The sequence below is a fragment of the Dreissena polymorpha genome, chromosome 16 (assembly GCF_020536995.1).
Source record: "Dreissena polymorpha isolate Duluth1 chromosome 16, UMN_Dpol_1.0, whole genome shotgun sequence".
In the NCBI taxonomy this organism is placed as follows: Eukaryota; Metazoa; Mollusca; class Bivalvia; order Myida; family Dreissenidae; genus Dreissena; species Dreissena polymorpha.
Window position 1 is genome coordinate 46,541,253 of NC_068370.1, and position 20,057 is coordinate 46,561,309.

The following is a 20,057-nucleotide window of genomic DNA, read 5'->3' on the forward strand; positions in this document are numbered from 1 at the left end:
GCAGTGTATTTGTAAGCTTGGTCGTTTTAAACGTTGAGATTTCCAGCCGTAAAACTACGAATTCGTGAAAAATTGCATTCTTTGGTGGGCAGATAGTAAATTTACGACGCGCCTTTTTGCAATATAAATGTAAAACTTGTCATTATCCGACAATCTACCGTTAACTGGTTGATTGGCAAAGGCAAATAAATTTAACACCATGATTGTTTACAATATTATCGTGTGAGGCCTGGTAAATTGGTTCATCCGAAATATAATCGTTATCAGCAATACAATTATTAATTATATTATATATAATATAATCACATGTTTAGCCTACAAAACTATTACAACTATATAAATATATCATTGTGTGTCCTATACATAAATATCTGATTCTAAAACGTCAAATATAGCTGTATTAAAAAATAGTGTACGCTGGAGAACCTTCACCCTATACGTAAACACCGCGTGCATAAGCATCTTTGTCAATATGAAAAGCATTGATATCAAATTAAATCCATATAGCAGTGTCTATATTGTTAAGAATTATTTCCACCACTCGAGCGCTTCGCGTTGTCATGTTTCAGATTGTCATAAAATGTACTGTGTCACGTAATTACACATTGTTCGTTGATAACACACAGTAACAACCAAAGTTCATTTCTGATTTCATCGCGATTTATTTATGTCGAATATTTCTTTTAACACAACGCTTGCTAATGTACACGAAATACAATTTTACAGCGCGGCGGCCAACATGGCCGCCACGTCAAGAAGACGTTACATCTCTCCAAGTTCTTTTCAAATCTAACCGCAGATTCTTCTTTCTTACTAACTAAAACACTGCATTTTATCCCCAGGTTAATTTACATAAAATCTACTTGTAATTTCCATTGTACACCAAGGTCCGGTCTTATTACGGATTGGTTGACTTATTAGAATGTTCTAGAAGGAACAATCTATTCATGTATTTATTTGCTTGCCAAATACTCCAAAATCAAATTACTTTATATTGATTTCAAGTTTTACTGTTGTGTTTGTCGGTGCAATATTTTGTGTAACCAATGCAATTAAGACTTTCCGATGACCCATTCATCTATGCTATTTCAATAACTATGTGAAGTAATACAAATCTCATGTCTATATGCTGACCCTATTGAAACTCATTGTGAAGCATATGGTCCTTCGATTCTTTTATCTAAATGACTTTTCATTTTATTGATCCCAATTATACCCCACCCTGGGTGTAAACGTATTTGTGTTCTTACTTGAAATAAATCTTCTATCAGTTCTTAGTTTATGCAAATATCTCCCAAAAATGTATTATAAAATTCTCAAACTTCATCTTAACATTGCATATACATATTATTAAAATATCCCCTTATTAATTTCCATCATAAGAATAAACTCATAAGAATAAACGATATGTCATAAGCTGTTACATGACACAATGTCTGAAGAAATTGAGTGATTAATAGCCAGGTATTTCAACGACACGAGCTAGGGTCGGAAGTCCAAGTTTTGTGCTTAAAAATTATGTCCGGTTTAGTAACAATATTAATTAAATCTACGCTGCCTCGTTGACAAACAGTTCGCCTATGCACGTTAGATGATCTTATCCGTTCGCATTCCTAGTCCAAAACTGGCTTTTTGTCGAAAAAGAGCGTGTCGTACGCAATCTACGCTGTTTTTCCTTTGCTGCGGGTCTCCTTCATACGTCGAACCACCATTCGGCGTTTATATTGCTTTAACTGATAAAATGTTATGTTGTTTTTTCCCTAATTTCCTTTCTCTATGTCCGTGCAGTGCATATATGTACTTTATGTAGTTTATTAATACAAAAATATTCACTAATCATCATTATACATATTGGCTTTATTCACACAGTACATAACGTTTTGTTGCATTATAATAATATATAGATATACTCGTTTTAGTTTCATTTATTACTACAAAAATTTAATTATTATCGCATTTCAGATCATGTCGATCCGGGGTGCAATTATAGCATTCCTTATTCAAGGTATGAATACATTAAACATGTATTAAACAGAGCACAATAATATGAAATTGTTTATAATTTGAATACATAAATTTATTAGCTGATAAGAGACAGTTAAATATCAATAGATGAAAAATAATGCAACACAATGCACAACGCTGGATACTTAATTTTACTTTATTTATTTATACCGAAATGAATTAAAATATATAAACCTGTTTTTTGGATAAGTACCGGTTATGATGTTTTACTCTCAAATATTAATTTGATATTCATCATTGTAAACATTCTTATTTCTCATTCATTTATCTATTAATGATATTATTTCAGAGTCTCTGGGAAGTCAGGGGATTATATTGCTGGGAAAATGGAATGAGACAGTGATTGAGTGTGCGTCAAAAACAGAATTCACGTTCAAATTTAAAAGTTGGCGATCGAACAATTCTATAGCGATTGCACAGTGTGACGTAGAGCTGAAATCTTGTCAATTGATGGATACTGTCCTAAGAAATAAATACAACATTTCTTACACGGGCCGAGGTGGAATTTTGTATATTATCAGTCGAGAAAACGTTACATCCGGTACATACACGTGCAGTGAAACGTACAAGCCTGATATTTTTGCCAGCATAAACATATCATCTTTAGATGTGTTGTTAAGTAACCGTTCCGCACAAGACGTGCTTGGTACAGCGAGAACAGCGTCAATAGAATGTTCTTCGAAATCTGAAATCACATTCAGATACAGCAGACGAAACACAAATGCATCTAGATCAATTGCCGAGTGTGACCTTACAATAAAGACTTGTCATATTTTAGAAACGGACACTGAAAACAAGTATAGCATTTCATACACGGGGCGAGGGGGAATTTTGCGCATTAACAATTTAGACGACAGAACAATAGGGACGTACACCTGTTGTGAAACATACAATCACAACCATAGTATCAGTACTGACGTTAATGTTTATTATATAGACGATTCACATAACGCTTCAGATGGTGTTTACTATATTGAGGACAATACGATAGGTAAATCAGCGTTATTTTGTGTTTCGTTCTCAATCAAAACTCAGTGTTTTACATTAATTGTACAGGAAATATCTGAATAGAACACTTTAATGCTAGATGCTAGTATTTATGATAGTATTATTTCTATGTAAACATGTTTTCTGCACGTGAGGTAGATCATGAAATAGTGCTCGTTTTTCGTAATGTTTGTATGTTTTGTATGTATTATACCTTTATTTAAAAAGAAAGCGATACTCTGTCATTTATGTTTTAGCACAGTCTTCTGGTGAATACAACAAAGGAACAAATATATTGACTGTACTTTTACCAATATGTGCTGGCCTGATAGTCGTCCCGATAGTCATCATAGTGATCAATCGTCGCATGCAAAGTAGGTACATGCGTCTCTAATAATGAAAACACTGTTACGCGAAAATAGTTTTGTAATGAAATGAATACATTAACCAACAATATTTTAATTCATTTTCTTGTTTCATTAACAATTGGAATATTATATAGGTCACGTGTGTGTTTGACAAATTGTGAACTTTAATTTAGAGTTTACTCTTGATAAATGTATGTGTTTTCTTTCATTTCCAGGTAGCAATAGCCGTAATGAGGGTAATCGTTATCCGCCTCTCTCAGTAAGTTATATGTTCAAAAACAAGCTTAGTACTGTCTATACTCATTATCATTTTATTAGCACAAAAATTATGTAAGTGACAATAATGAAATCAAATATACAAGGTCTTCTTTAAATTGTTTACTGTTCAAGTGAGATTAACATTATCAGTGAGATCAGTGTGTGTGGGGAAGTTTTTTGATAAAACGTAAACGACCGTTTTCTTCTTGTTCATATTTTAAGATATTTCACAAGAAACGAACACGTACGGATTAGAAAAGTATTCGTTTAACGCTGAATTAATATTTTATATGAAAAATACTGAAAATGTGGTTATTGACGGAATATTATACAATGTTAGCAAATAAATGTTTTACACGATTTAAACATTATTTCTAATTCAATCGTTGCTTGTAAATGTTTGATAAACCCAATAAGTGTTTACGGGAGGAAATATTCTGCAGTACATGCATGATGCTTAATGACAATTGCATTTTGCTTCATTACAACTGAATTTTCACAGAGTACGGGTCCATGCTGGTAAATGAAAAATGCTCGTTTGATTGTGCCGTTGCATACATGTACAAAGATACAGACGCGTCGGTGGTTTTTACGTCATTTGGTTGTATAAACTGTACAGCTGTAATTTCTTGGTGCATGTTTACCCTACTTACTCTGGTAAATGCATTAAAAAAGGAACGTTCGACAAGACGAAATCAAACAGCACAAACAATGTTGCAAGACAAAATCATAATCAAATGCTAGTTGGTCATTTTAATACCTGTTTACCGTGACAGTTATGTGAATATTGGCTCTGATTTAAAACAAAACTTAATTTTAAGTTAAAAGTCGTTACTAATAATTTCATAATTTCTTTGCGTTTTTTAATTAGCGCTTTGATGAGCAATTGAAAACTAAGTGAAGTTTAATGGCGCACAATATACACATTGTTTATGTTAAATCGGTTTACGTGAATAAATAATCTCCCTGGTCCCAATATAATGTATTATTCATTCAACCAAAATGCACAAATTTGTATTCAATACAGTGTGCACATAAAATGTTCAACTCCGGTGGCATAGAGGTGACATTCACTTCTCTTTTTTTAAATTGCACTCCTCTTTTTTCTATCTCGTGGCCACGACTTAGTAACTCGTGGCCACGAGTTAGCTATGTCGTGGCCACGAGATAGAAAAATTAGGAGTGCAAAACTAAATAAAAGAGGAGTGAAATTAAAGACAGACAGACAGACAGACAGTTTATTCCGACTTATACACAAGTACATCGTCTTCATACTAAAGTATATACATTTTTGTCTGTCACGTAACTAGGTATAACAACACAATATTAAATAACATAAAATACACATTTACGAGTACAAATACTTATAAACTATCAAGGCGGTAATAAATTGTATTAAACAGTATTATTTAAAATCGTATTTCTAATAACAAGAGCTTCTTTGATATATTTACATACATTGTAAATTACTGATTTATCACAGGAAATTAATAACTTTTGGAATTTATATACTGATGGGTTAATATAAAATATACGGTTTAAATATTTTTTTCTTAAATCCGTGTAACAACGGCATATACATATAAAATGGTATTCATCCTCTAAATTAAGCAAAGAGGAGTGAATGTCACCTCTATGCCACCGTATTCAACCCATGTCAATGTTAGATCGCTATCATCAAAACAAATCTTGAGTATCGAGCGGTCGCTCGGCTATCCGGATATTGCAGTGGCAAGTACTTTCGGTTCTTACCTAGGCCGACCAAGATTAACCCCACTTGGCGCATTGCAGATTGTTTGATAGTCAAAATACTTGTGTTTACCGTCTCTACTCCACACATTATCGTCGACATTACAAAACCTCACCAAAAATGTGGTCATACTAAATCAAAAAGACTGTATACATTAACAGTCCTGAGAAAAGGAGCTAGGATCGAAATGCTTCGAAGTACACATTTTACACATTCTTCATACACACTCATACACCTACCTGACCCTCACACACAGAAACACACACGAAGACGTGTACACACGAGAGTATTGCTCACTGGCCACGTGACAGTATGTCCAAGTGTCAGTTCGCCCGTCAGACCATCAAAATTGTTTACATCTTCATCAATCTTCTACATGGACTCATCGTAATATGTTATAAGACTGGTAATACATCAACAACAATATCTCCACTATATGTGGTTATTATTTATTTAGCTATTTTTAAATTTCAAAATAAATGACGTTCAATTTAACAGCCTGTATTATTAACGGATTTAATTTTGTTTAGAATGTTCTTTCAGCAAAACCATCTAGTATGCCAAAATTAATGCGCCGACACATGTTTAATTCCTTAAAAGTATCGAATCACTCGCATAATTGCTTCCCGTCAATAGTAATATGCCCCGTCAGTAGTAATAAGCGCTTGAAAGTCGAATTTTTGTTAGTTACCGGTAATATAACACAATACGTTGCAAGAAAGATTCACGAGGCCGTAAATTGCTTACTACATTCACTAGCAGCAAAGTGAAATGCACTGAGAAAAACAAGGAATTAATAGAAGTAAAGACATGTAGTATGAAACAACATTTAAATTTTGAAGTAGGCAAGCAAAATTTTTGAAAGCATCTCTCATTAACCCGAACATAGTGAAAGTCATTATGGGACTGAAAAGTAGCATTAAGAAACATTAACGATGAATATCTTTTTAAACATATTTAAGAAATAAAAAATACATACGTCACGAAGCAGAAGGCATATGTAAATAACACAAGTGTGCTATGAAGCATTATTCATGTACTGGCAATAATCCTTCTATAGTTAATTACCCTTCCCATGATGTAGGGTTCAAAAACGAACCAGTTACCAAAAATCTCGATGTACCATTATTCGTAGCTGACAAGATAAATGTGAAATACCATCAGCATCGTATAAAGGTTTGCTTTCATTTTATAGATGCTACATGCAGAAGAGGGGCGAACGCTTATAGACAGCCAGGTATTTTTATTTCTGTAGTTATATGTATAGAAAATGTCTTTGAATAGGATGTCAGTTGAAAACGTTGCCATTCCAGTGAGTACACCATTAATTCCATCAGTATGCAAAACATACATTTAAGACATAATAAAGTGTTTTACTACCGTTTTGCAAAGATTATTTACCATGAAATGACATAGAAGGCACGGCGATTTTTTCGATAAATTATACAATGCTATCCCGCAACTGGTGCAGTATTTTAATGAGACCTCAAAGCAAATTTAAAGATGACAAATGATAACATATCACTACGCCAAAAACAGACTCGAAAACTAAATTGTCATTTTTTGCTCGGCTGTTTTCGGAGAAAACCCGAGCTATTTTCATAGCCAGCTCGTCGTCCGCCGTCCGCGTCGAGCTAAAACCTTAACATTGGCCATAACTTTTTAAATATAGAAGATAGCAACTTGATATTTGGCATGCATGTGTATCTCATGGAGCTGCAAATTTTGGGTGGTAAAATTTCAAGGTGAACATCATCCTTCAAGGTCTAAGGTCAAAGAAAACAAAGTCAAGGGAGGTAATAAGCTTTAAATGGACATAGTTATCTGACCTGCCCACGTATATATTTTTGTTTAATAAATCAAAGCGGCGCAGTATGCGGCATTGTGTTTCTGACAAACACATTGTGGTAAAAGATCAACGTCATCCTTCAAGGTCTACGGTAAAAAATACACATTTAAGGGAAGTAATAAGCTTAAAAGGGAGATGATTATTCAATATTGAACATAGTCACTTTATAAGTTTGGCATGCATGTGTATCTCATGGAGCTACACATTTTGAGTGGTGAATCTACAGTCACGGTAGTGCCTTTTAATTATTTGCTACTAAAAATAGAGATTTGTTAGAGACAGTTATTTTCAAGGAAAGTAATTTACATAATTATAAATCTCATATTATATATTTCATTACCAAGAATTGAAGTTCTTTTCACAGTTACTGTACAGATTTATTATTTTGATTATTTATAACTCAAATGATTGATTTGTCAAAAAAAAAATGATATAATAATCATTTTTTTCATGTACTTAGTTGTTAATAGTAGTGTTCATTACATACCTGTGGACTTATGTCCATAGATACATGATGAACTCTGGCTATGATCTCTTTGATAAACCACAGGCCTTGGTTACCAGTAATGTCTGACTTGGTCATTTTTGACTGTCTACAGATCTCCCCCCCGGTAGGATTGAACAATATCCAAGGGAAGTAATAAGCTTTAAAGGGAGATGATTTCTATACCTGCCGAATGATAAATAGAAATTTTATTTCAAAGTGGCGCAGTAAGGGGCATTGCGTTTCTGACGAACACATCTCTTGTTGGGTCAGTAGGTCAAAGGTCTAGGTCACTGTGACCTCTTTAAAAAAATTCTGACAAGTTTTCGTAGCCGAGCGTGGCACCCGTTATGCGATGCTCTTGTTATGCCTTCTTAACAGCATCCGTTATTATCGATATATGTTTTATGCCTTACAATTTCGTCCGTACGCCATTGCAACTATCTTTTAGGTTGAGTAGAAACACCTATCGGAGGTTTCCATTTCTAAAAGCGATGCTTTACCTAATTCTCATAAAAGCTTTATGGTATAATGCCTATGCAAGTTTTTAAAAATGTATGTCGCATCTACCCATTTTGATATAGGCCAAAAGGATAATTGACAAACTAAATTGAAGTTTAAGGTATATTTAATTTGACCCAATTATACATTTACAGTACTATAAATGATATATTCACACGTTAACACAGAAGCATTCAATTGCAAACGATTGCAATTGCAATTGCTATGGAATCATAACGTCTTTATAGCTCACAAACTAAATCAAACGCCTGCATGATTATAATGGAATTATTATGTAAAACAGCTTATGAATAAATGCATTTTTGTAAATGTGATTGCATCATGCAAAATATTATAAAATATGTACTTACCTAATTTTATTTCAATCAACATATTGACAATGCCGCGCAATTGCTTGACAAGATGATGTAATAAAAACCATGTAATCAACATTTTGTGATTAATAGGTTTAGGGAAAATTGACAAGCGCATTCAGCACAATGTGTTTTTGATGTGACCTTTTGTCAGAATAATTTTTTATGAGATCTTTTGGCTGTACAAATACGTGCAAATCAAACATAGAACATCTAATGAAAGTATTATATTTTGCAAAAAATAGGGAACTCTCACACAATAATGATATAAAGATTTTTTTAACAATTTCGGAGACATCGTAGAATCTTTCGCAAATTTTATCAACCATTTTGCAATAGACAATACCACAAACGTTCAGAAACTTCCATTATTCTTTAATAATAAGTTTTCAATTTAACATTGACCTTTTTATGTTTAAAGTTGGTGTCACAAAGGAATACCATTTGTTAAAGAGATCATGAATTACAATGGAATATTTTTAACTAGAGCGGGCTTCTCGCACTAACTTGGTGCTAGTGTAAAATTTATACAATTTGGAGGAATGCTACAAGCTATTGAAAATAATAAAGATTGCGTAAACACGATAACGTCACAATAATGAATGGTGATTATTGTTTTCCAATTTTTCAGGGATATATTAAGCCCATATTGTTGCTCGACAAAAATAAATCTGCACCCCTACCCCACCACAACACTTGCGCACGCTCGCACAAACGCACCCCCCCCCCCCATATATCTTTACATCACATCACATCTGTTAAAAGATTGATAAGAATTGAAGTTTCGATTGTAAAACATTTATATTGGGATAAATTGGTAAACCATCTGAAAAGTATAACAATTTATGTCTCGGAATGAAACGCTTTATTTATAATTGTAGACCTAGAATGGTAACCCCTACAATTCATAGTCTACGAAATAGCTGCAAAAAAGCCTCTGCTGTTTTACACAATATACTTTTAACAAGCATTTATAAAAGTTCGTGGGAATAGGTGGAATCTCTGTGTAATACTATTTAACCTTCATAACTATTAGGACGTGTGTGTTATATGTTTAGAACTTTAGCCTGCATTACTGTAACACAACTGCGTTTACTGTACTTTTTAATAGTTCCAGCGATGTTTTTATGCAAATGTTCACTGCATATTAGAGAATAAATGTAAACAAACAAGCCAACGTTTTATTAAAAATAGCCTTTTGCATTTGCAAAAAGGCATCTTTGACAAAAAAGGTTATTGAGTTCTTTGTACTTTTTTTACAGACGCATGCACAGTTTGTACTTGAGTTTCATTTGTAAGTTCTTACAACATGGTTAACTTATTTTTTTTAAATAAAAGAGTGTTTACATGTTGTACAGGTCTGAACTTTTAACAATATACAATATATTCTAGTTCTTTACCCAACACAAAATATAGAAATGTTTTCGTCAACTTATTAATGATGCTTTTGGTAAAAACTCTTAATACTGAAACAATCCTGCATTCATTATGAATATCTGCCACCTCGCATACTTTTAATTAACTTTGATGTGCAAGGCAATTACATGTATGTTCATTCTTATTAGAAGGACCGATCCTGTTACAAGTATTAAGTTTCAACAAAACAAATTAAAATTCGAATTCATTTATGCACCTCAAACGTTCCATGTAAGCCAATCTCTTATCAGTTTTTTGCCATCATATACAGCCCTCAGCTTATAAGTTTTGCTTCTTTCACAACGTTATCTTTTTTTTTGTTATATCTGGTTCGAGTATGACTGTTTTTTAACCACGTCTTTAATTCATTATTCATTTTCGGAGAATTTCGATTTAATCATCAAAATTACCGATAAACAATTCTAAAGACTTACTTTCAGTAATTAAACGTAATCTGCATGGGTAAAGCTAGAAACCATGCCATCTACAAAATTTATGAATTGTGTAGGATTTCCGATATATATTTGTCTTATTGCTTTTAATTTATTAGTAAGGTAATCTTTTTTATATTGTCTGGCAAAGTTTCATATGTTTTATTTATTTTGTATAACACAAGATAACCATGCTAACATGTATTACTTCAACATGGATTTGTATTTCCCCCAGTCTATACTGCGGGACATATTGTTTTTTCCCTGTCTGTTTGTTGGTTCGTTTGTTGGTTTGTTTGCGTCAAACTTTAACATTTGCCTTAACTTTTGCAATATGGAAGATAGCAACTTGATATTTGGCATGCATTTGAATATCATGGAGCTTCACATTTTGAGTGGTGAAAGGTCAATGTCATCCTTCGAGGTCAAATGTAAAATATATGGGGGGGAAACATATTGTTTCACAAACACATCTTGTTTTTAATTAAGAATGAAACACAACTCTGCATAAACGTTACTGTTGGCTGACGTTTGGTTAAACATTCTTTTTTCGTACTAACGTAACAATGTTTTGTCAATAAATCCAGACACATGACCACTGTATCTAGATTCAACTTTTTAATCAGTTATGTACAGTAAAAAGCCATCAAGGCCAGAATAGGGAAAGCACGCCACGCATTTGTGACAATGAGACCAGTGTGGAACAATCGGAACATCCACTGGAAATCAAAGATACGGCTCTTTTATACCAATGTCAAGACAGTCCCCCTCTATGGCGCTGATACCTGTAAAATGAATAGACGTCTGGACCAGAGTCTGCAAGTATTTATCAACAAATGTCTCATGCAGATCCTAAGGATAAGAAGGATAGAGAAGATTTCAGACCAGGACCTAGGGGCAAGAACAAGGCAGCAACCTGTTACGAATTCCATACTACAGAAGAGGTGGAGATGGATTGGACACACGCTGCAAAGAACCCAACCCAACATAGCAAGGCAAGCCATGGATTGGAACCCTCAAGGACAAAGAAGAAGATGTAGGCCTACAAACTCCTGGCGCAGAACACTGGACATTGAGTTTCGAAAGATAAAGTTGTCATGGGGAGAAGCGAAATCCCGGGCCATGGACCGATCCAGATGAAGAGCTGTGGTAAAGGCCCTAAGCTCCGTCCGGGGCAAAGAGGTATAAGTAAGTAAGTATGTATGAACAGTAAATGGCATACAGCATTGATCATTATGGCACTATGAATTTTCTCATTCTTTTTTAATATCAAATATCTTCTTTAGCTTCTGGAACTGAGTTACATAAATTACCAAGATCGACACTTAACATATATGTGTTAGATGTTATCGTTGTGAAATTTAGATTTTACACATTTTCAAATTCTTTCATTCTATGTATGCAATAAGTTTTTTTTTATAATGTCAACATTTTCTAATTAAATGTCTTTTTTAAAACTTGTGCAATTAAATTTACCGCAATTATATTTCGAATACAGATTTTGTTCTACTGCTATATCCATAAAATTTCTTTCTTATTTATAAGAGCGATAGGACATAATTGAACCTATTTGATCAGATGCGCATTATTGCCATTCGCAAACAGGGCATGTTAAACAGCCAGTTGTACATGTACATGCTTGAGAGTTTTTAGCTCATCTATTTTAAAAATAAAAGAAAAATGAGCTATTGTCATCACCTGAGCGTCGGCGTCCGGTTAAACTTTGTGTTTAGGTTAAGTTGTGTGTCTAGGTCCATTTTTCTCATAAAGTATCAAAGCTATTGCATTCAAACACGAAACGCTTACTTACTATCATGACGAGAATGGGCAGGCAAAGTTAAATAACTCTGACTGGCATTTGACAGAATTATGTGCCCCTTTTATACTTAGAAAATTGAATATTTGGTTAAATTTTGTGTTTATGTCCACTCTATTCCTAAAGTATCAAAGCTATTGCGGTCGTACTTGCAACGCTAACTAACTATCATAAGGTGACTGTGCAGGCAAAGTTATGTAACTATGACTGGCATTTTGACATGATTATTTGCCCTTTTTATACTTAGAAAATTGATAATTTGGTTAAGTTTTGTGTTTAGATCCACTTTATTCTTAAAGTATTAAAGCTTTTGCTTTCATACTTGCGGTACTTACTAACTATCATAAGGGGACTGTGCAGAAAAAGATTTGTAGCTCTGATTGGCATTTTGACAGAATGTTGGCCCCTTTTGTAGTTTGAAAATTTGGTTAAATTTTGTTTTAAGGTTCAATTTATTCCTAAAGTATCAAAGCTATTGCTATCATACTTGCAACACTTACTATCATAAGGGGACTATGCAGGCAAAGTAATGTAACTCTGACTGGCATTTTCAAAGAATTATGGTCCCTTTTATGCTAAGAAAATTGAAAATGTGGTTAATTGTTTTTAGGTCTACTTTATTCCTAAAGTATCAATGCTATAGCTTTCATACTTGCAACACTTACTTACTATCATGAGGGAACTTGGCAGCCAAAGTAACATAACTCTGGCTGGCATTTTCACAGAAATATGTCCCCTTTTATACTTAGAAAATTTAACATTTGGTTAAGTTTTGTGTTTTGGTCCAGTTTACTCCTAAAGTATCATAACAATTGCTTTCAGACATGGAAGACGTTCTAACTATCATAAGGGGACTGTGCAGGCAAAGTTATGTAACTCTGACTGGCATGTTGACAGAATTATGGCTCTTTTTTTACTAAGTAACTTTGAATATTTGGTAAAATTTTGTGTTTGCATACACTTTACTTCTAAAGTACTGAGCCTATTGCAATCAAACTTCAAATACTTTTTTACTATTATGAGGGTACTGTACATGGCAAGTTGAATTTGACCTTGACCTTTGAATGACCTTGACTCTTAAGGTCAAAGTATTAAATTTTGCTAAAATTGCCATTACTTTTTTATGATCACATTTGATTCATACTCGGTGCTCTTTTTTAATCATACCATCCAAACGCATTTCCTCATTTGCCGATTTACATCTGCCCATCAGACTAAACCTTCAGACTTATAGACAAAAAACTATCTATTTCATCTTTAATGCACCTCTGAAGCCTGCACGGAACACACTGAAACCGCTTGACTCACGCTGCATACAATGAAGCATTTTATATCCGATCTTTGCATTGTCTGTCTTCTTTTTCTTTGGTGCAACTGTTTGCGATCGAATTATATATGACATACATGTATAATGACGGCTATTCATACTGTTATTCAAGGTTCAATCACACCTCATGAGGTAGGATGCATATTACGGTTTGCATCGTTCACTTCATCAGCATGAGACCTCGTCACCTTTTTATGCCCCCAAGTCTATACTGGGGGACATATTGTTTTTGCCCTGTCTGTATGTTGTTTTGTTTATTTGCGTCAAACTTTAACAATGGCCATAACTTTTAAAATATTCAAGATGGCAACTTGATATTTGGCATGCATGTGTAACTCAATGAGCTTCACATTTTGAGTGGTGAAATGTCAAGGTGATCCTTCAAGGTTAAAGGTCAATTATATGACGGGACATAGTGTTTGACAAACACATCTTTTTTTTCTTTTTCTAAGATAGCAAATATAATAACCATTCTTGTTATAATCGAGATTTAACAATGGACACTACACGATGGAGCTGCTGTTCAAGCATTTAATGCCAACTACCAACTGGTATCATTTAACAATGGTCCTTCCGCTTTTTGCGACAAATTGTCATCTTTCAAAAGATCATTATACGAATCGTGAAAATATCTTTTTAAACAAGATAAGTAATATTTTACGCCAGAAGACCTTTGAACCTCTTAGCAAATGAAGGCAGCCAACTGTCAGAGAAGCATTGTTATTGTCGTATCGACAATTTCTCCCCACAAGGGACCTATTATTACGAGCTGTCATGACAAAAGTCTATATATCCATTAGTAGCTGCGGAATCCGACAGCCAGAGTGCAGAAATATCCTTTCACGTATCCTTTTAGTTAAAGAATCAAATCGCTGTTGGCGCTGAAGGCCTGGGGCTAGATTAAGTGTGCCGTACAATGCATTTAGGATGTATTGTCCGAATTCCTCCATTTGATCGAATTTATACGGATTGAACTTAGCGGTTGAGTGCAGAAGCTCTGAGACTGTAAGAAAAGTTTGTGTATATACTATTGTGTACATAGACGGTGGAGGACTACACGATACTAGTGGTGAGAACGATAACCTTTTGTTCAACTCTACATATCTGGTAGAGAATTCGTCTACATAGGCGGTGAAGATATACAACAACAACAACGTTGCCGCAAAAAACTCTTATTGTTGGCATCAAATACATCACTTTCAATAGCCTAAAAAAGCATTCTATTTCATAATGCAGGAAAATACCCATACTTCCTTTGTAATGTATATACACAAGACAATCCACTTTCCCTTGAAAAAGAACGGTGCACAGATTGTGTGCTTTGTATCACGTAGAACTTTTCGCGCTCGATTTGCGCACTCGATCTGCGCAGTGAAATACCATATCCTGTTACTTCGTCTATTTTCGAGAATGATTGTGAATATTTGTTGTAGTTTTTTTTTCATTTCTGTTTTCTGGAATGTCTTGTTAACGCGAAATGAAATAACACAATTTTTAAAATATATTAATAAATACCAAATATAATGTCTTCAAAAAATGTCTCAGAAAAGAATTCTTCTTACTATCACTGTAAACACTCGTATCATTTCTGCCTAGACCGTCAAGTGAGGAACTTATTCTCGCATGAAAATATAAACAATAAAAAAGTATGTCGTAGCCAATGCTTAGGTGATTTGTTTCAATTTTTTTTTTTACACTTTTAATGACACTGTCATGATCTATAGTGATGTTCTGTTTTTACAAGGCGGGTTATTGAGATCTGCGAAGAATTGCTTTAATTGCGCATAAATTAAGTGGTAAATCGGAGTTTTGGGAATTTGGTCTTTGGCAGCCAGCCGATTCAAATAGGGTCAGAAATTAGTATCATTACTATGACGTTGGGGCTACGCCTCAGTGTCTTTATGTTTCAAAAAATTTGCTCATTATATCATTTGAATTATTGTCTTAACCCTAGTTATATAAATTTATTACATAATATTTTACTGTGTTTTAATATTGTAGCCGGCATTGTTTTAATGCTTAAGTTTCTTACAGCAGTTTTTTTTATATCACACAATTTTAGATTATACATACTTTAATAAATGTTTCATAATAGTATCAATCACACTTATTTTGTTTCAATTTTATGTACATATATATGTATTGTGCAACGCCATTTTAATTGTATAAAGAAGCGTTTCATCAAATTAGCGAGTTTCAAGTTTCATTTTATTCGACTTTTATTTGCTTTATCATCGTAATTAGTCTTATTCCTATGACTTTACATGTAATTGGTATTGTTTTCAAAGGTTGTTTATTATTTCTTTGGATTTGTCTCTCAATAAGAAAGTGAAGAACTTGGTTACTCTGGCTATTTTTCTTCGAAAGTTTGGATTCGGTCTTCTTATTATGTTCTGCCCATCTTAACTGTTGCGATTTAATTTTATTATATCTCAATATAATTCCATCTGAAGATCCAATTAATTAATACCTTCATAGTATTTTCTTAATAATGAACATAGATGTGCTATTTAATTACAGATTGTAATGTAAAGTTTTCATCAACATTGAGTTAAAAAATAATTTATAAAGCAAAGTAGAATTAATGTTCTGTTCAAAAACACGTGTCTACAATATCATTAAGAATAAGTTTCTAAATTATGTAAACTTTCACATTAAAACTAGTAATAAACCAAAATGCAATATGTGTCAAGAGATATTTAAAAAATGTTTGATATACTTACAAGAATTAAATGAAATAGATTAAATATCGATGTATTAAAAACGGAATATACAAGTAATACAGATTGTTCCTTCGATAAATATTTGCATAATGTAAATTTGTAATAAGTATGCGGTTTTGTGCTAAATGAATTTAGAAGCTTTTTTTAAATACAAGACGTTCACATATTTTAAGCACACCAAATCGATTCAATCAATACAAGATACGTTGGGAATAACATTAATGTCACATCATAATAAACTTTAAAACAACACAATTAAATCTCAATGATAAAACCGTTTGTATGAATAACAATTACATCGTTGTCATAAGGTACTTGAAATTTCAAATTATTAACGACCAAGTTATACTATGCTTTATTTCCAGCATTATTTTCTGGTATTTGTCGAAAAGCCAAAAAAAGTGTCATTTTGTCATTAAAAACAAATCTGCACATTTGTGTCCAAATTCGCAATTAGAATATGTAATTGCGGAATGACGATGTTTATAACCGGAACAAACAAAATCTCTGCTGAAAGGTTGAGAATCGTTTGAATTGCATGTCTTTTTTCATACACGGGTTTTTGACTGAACAAACGCATACAGACCCTTTTCACATTCCCGATATCGAGTTTTGCAGGAGTTGCGGTTATGAACAATTGTTTCATCGTAGTCAAAATAGTACATAGGTAAAAACATTATTGTTCATGTGCACCCCTGATAAATATAGAAATTGTAATACAAAAAGACCCATGTACTATCTTTGCATATTTTCGTTGTAAAAGACTATTTGAATAAAATTTCAAAAGTTCAAAATAAGAGTTGTCACTTTATGTAAACCACCAAAATTATAATAAGTACGAAGTTTGCAATCAAAGACATAGAATCCACTGCCGATATGATATTATTTGTTTATGGCCAACATACATGTGTTGCTTATTTGGGCAATTAAGCCAATGCGTCTATATAGCATAACAGTCAAATATATTGATATTTAAATGGTTTACCAGCAAAAATCATTAAATAGATCAAGCATGCATTTGTTTTCATTTCAAACCAATAATGCAGTTTTAACACACTGTTTTTAAGGACATATTACTAATAATACATTTAATGAAAATATGTCCATTTTACAGAACGGTATAGTGCGCGTTACGATAAAGAGGAACTCTTTTTATACTATTGTTTCTTTACTGATGCGAAATATTGAAACATGGGTTATAACTTTAAGGCAAATAGCACGGATATAAAGGTTTAAAGTGTGTTTTTGATGTTTCTAACTGAAACCAACGTACAAATATTAACTATTTAAGTTGAATTAAATACTAGTTTTGTTTTTATTATTTTGCTTGCATATGGTTGTAATGGAATTATCGGTGAATTGTTAAATGACCCGCCAATTAATGTGTGTGGTGATTGGTCACTGCCCCACTTCGGCCATTCCCCCTATCTTTAATTCAAGTGGGTCGGTTGTCAATTACTTGCATAAGTATAATTATGCACTAAGAACTGGTTAACCAGATAGACCTTAAAATGTGAGTTGGTCAACTTTCCGCCGTGAAATGACTAGGTAATGTTTTTTTTAATGGCAAAGGCCCCTGATCAAAGAATTAAATAATAATAGTGAAACTACTCGTAGTGAAACTACTCGATCAGTTTCAATGTTTAACGTTGATATTACATCGTTAGTTTGACGGTATGTCGTTATCATTCCAGCAAATTTATATATTGAAACCGTTTAAAATCAAAACAAATCGGAAAGATAATTAAACAACAGGAACATAAGTCGGTTTGGTAGATTTTCATTATAGATTATCTCGTGATCAAATAAAAATAAACATGTTTAAACTAGTGGCTTTTCCATTGGCCAACATAGTAATGATTTTTATCACTCGTTAACTAATATCGATAATCTACCGACGCCAACAAATATCTTTAATGTATGAATATAAGGTTAATGGTAATATTAATAAATGTTTACTACTTCAAATTATTAAAACAAACAATGAATACTATGCATTATTTCCAACACGTTTTCTGGTATTTGTGGAAAAGGCAAACAACAGTGCCAATTTGTCATAAAACAAATTTGCACATAACTGTTCAAACTCCTAGCAGTGGTTACCTGTAATTGCGGTATGTCGATGGTTATGCCCGGAACAAACACAATCTCTGCTGGGAGGTTGTGAATCGTTTGGACTGTATGTCTTTTCTTCATACAGTCGAACAAATGCACACATACACTTTTCACATTCACGACATCACATTTTGCAGGAGTTGCGGTTATGACCATTTTTTTTAACTGTAAAAAATAAGTACATAAATAAAACAAGGATAGCCTTTCACGTGCACCCCTTTTTAACAAAGTAATGCGGTACCCATGCGATATCTTTGCGTACTATGCATTTAAAAAGAACATTGAATTGAAAAAGCAGTACAAGATACTTGGTGTTACTTTAAGTTGACCACCGAAATAATTAGAAGTACGAAGTTTGCGAATGCTTACAAAGCTCTTTACCTTGAACTTGCGCACTAAATTGTCCAGTTTAACATTTATGAAGACGCAGGTATGTAAAATTTACATCAATAACAAGCCCTTTCAGTTTGGCGCATATGAACGCATCTTTGCTACTGTCAAATGCAGTAACAATTTCAATATGTACCACATACATAGGTTTACTTTTTCATCTATTGCAAAATTAATTCGTTCAACAACAAATTCAAATTAAGTGATATTGTAATGATTACCTTACTACATCTTTTAGCAGGTAGAGGACATGAACATCGACTCCTCGATCACTTTACCAACAGATGCAGGTTCGTCACAATTGACTGCACTCAATATAAGTTTGGAACGTGACATATCGGAAGGTGAGAGAACTTTCTCAGAAGGTCCAGAGGAAGGTGCTCCGGATCTTACAGCACATACAATTGGAGTAAAAGTGACCACAGATACAGCAACGGAACAACTTTGCCCTACCCCGATGAGAGACAAACGACTTACAGACGAGATGGTATTATTTGTTTATATTCCCTATACATACTTTGACTGCCAAAGCAAAATTTATATATATATGTTATACTTGGTTAACTGACCTCACCATTTATCTTGTCAAGCATGTCCTGCAATTATTTCTAGTTAAACCCATGCATGCGGTTTCAACTCACCGGTGGTTTTGCTAAGGTAGACGCTTGAAAATATCGTATACAAAAGCAAACGTTCAAACAAAATAATTCCTTGACAAGAATTTCATTTTTGACAATGCTACTTTAGCGACGCAGCTCGTCTTAGTTATCATACCATGAAAATATTCTTCACAATGGTGACCTTTGTAAAAGACCGAGCCAGTCCGATTGGGTAAGCTAAATTTTCTCAATCAGCATACCTTGCTGATTATCATTAATAAAGGTAAAGGCAGCAGGGTTCCCGTCCTCTTTCAAATTTATAGAGAGGTTCGGGACAGGAACCATGCACAAAACTGCCAGGTGGCACTTAAAATGATGTGACGCAGGGAAATTGTTAAACCCCAAATGTGGTTATTTTTAGATTTTATCGATAATGTAACCCGCCTCCCAATTTCGCAGAATGGGTCAAGTTCCCCACGGGTACTACTTCCCCGTACCCCCAAAATTTGTTTCGTACCCACAATAGTTCGGACCCAATTTTTTTTCGTACTCAAATTTCACTCTCTTACACTGCGGTTCATTACATTCACCTCTGTCGTTGGCTCACGGACTACTTTTCACCGCACGTGACATTTAGTCACATG

The 20,057-nt window shown here is 33.6% G+C and overlaps 1 protein-coding gene across 1 annotated transcript in view; it reads left to right on the plus strand.

The window, feature by feature from the left end:
• Window positions 1–2,330: 2,330 nt before the first annotated feature.
• Window positions 2,331–20,057, plus strand: part of LOC127861819 (uncharacterized) — a 47,912-nt gene continuing 30,185 nt past the window's right edge. The window contains exons 1-4 of the mRNA XM_052400497.1: window positions 2,331–3,386; window positions 3,596–3,639; window positions 6,584–6,625; window positions 19,053–19,301. Coding sequence (XP_052256457.1) covers window positions 3,380–3,386; window positions 3,596–3,639; window positions 6,584–6,625; window positions 19,053–19,301 — 342 coding nt within the window. The 5' untranslated portion in view covers window positions 2,331–3,379. The remainder of the gene's footprint in view (window positions 3,387–3,595; window positions 3,640–6,583; window positions 6,626–19,052; window positions 19,302–20,057) is intronic.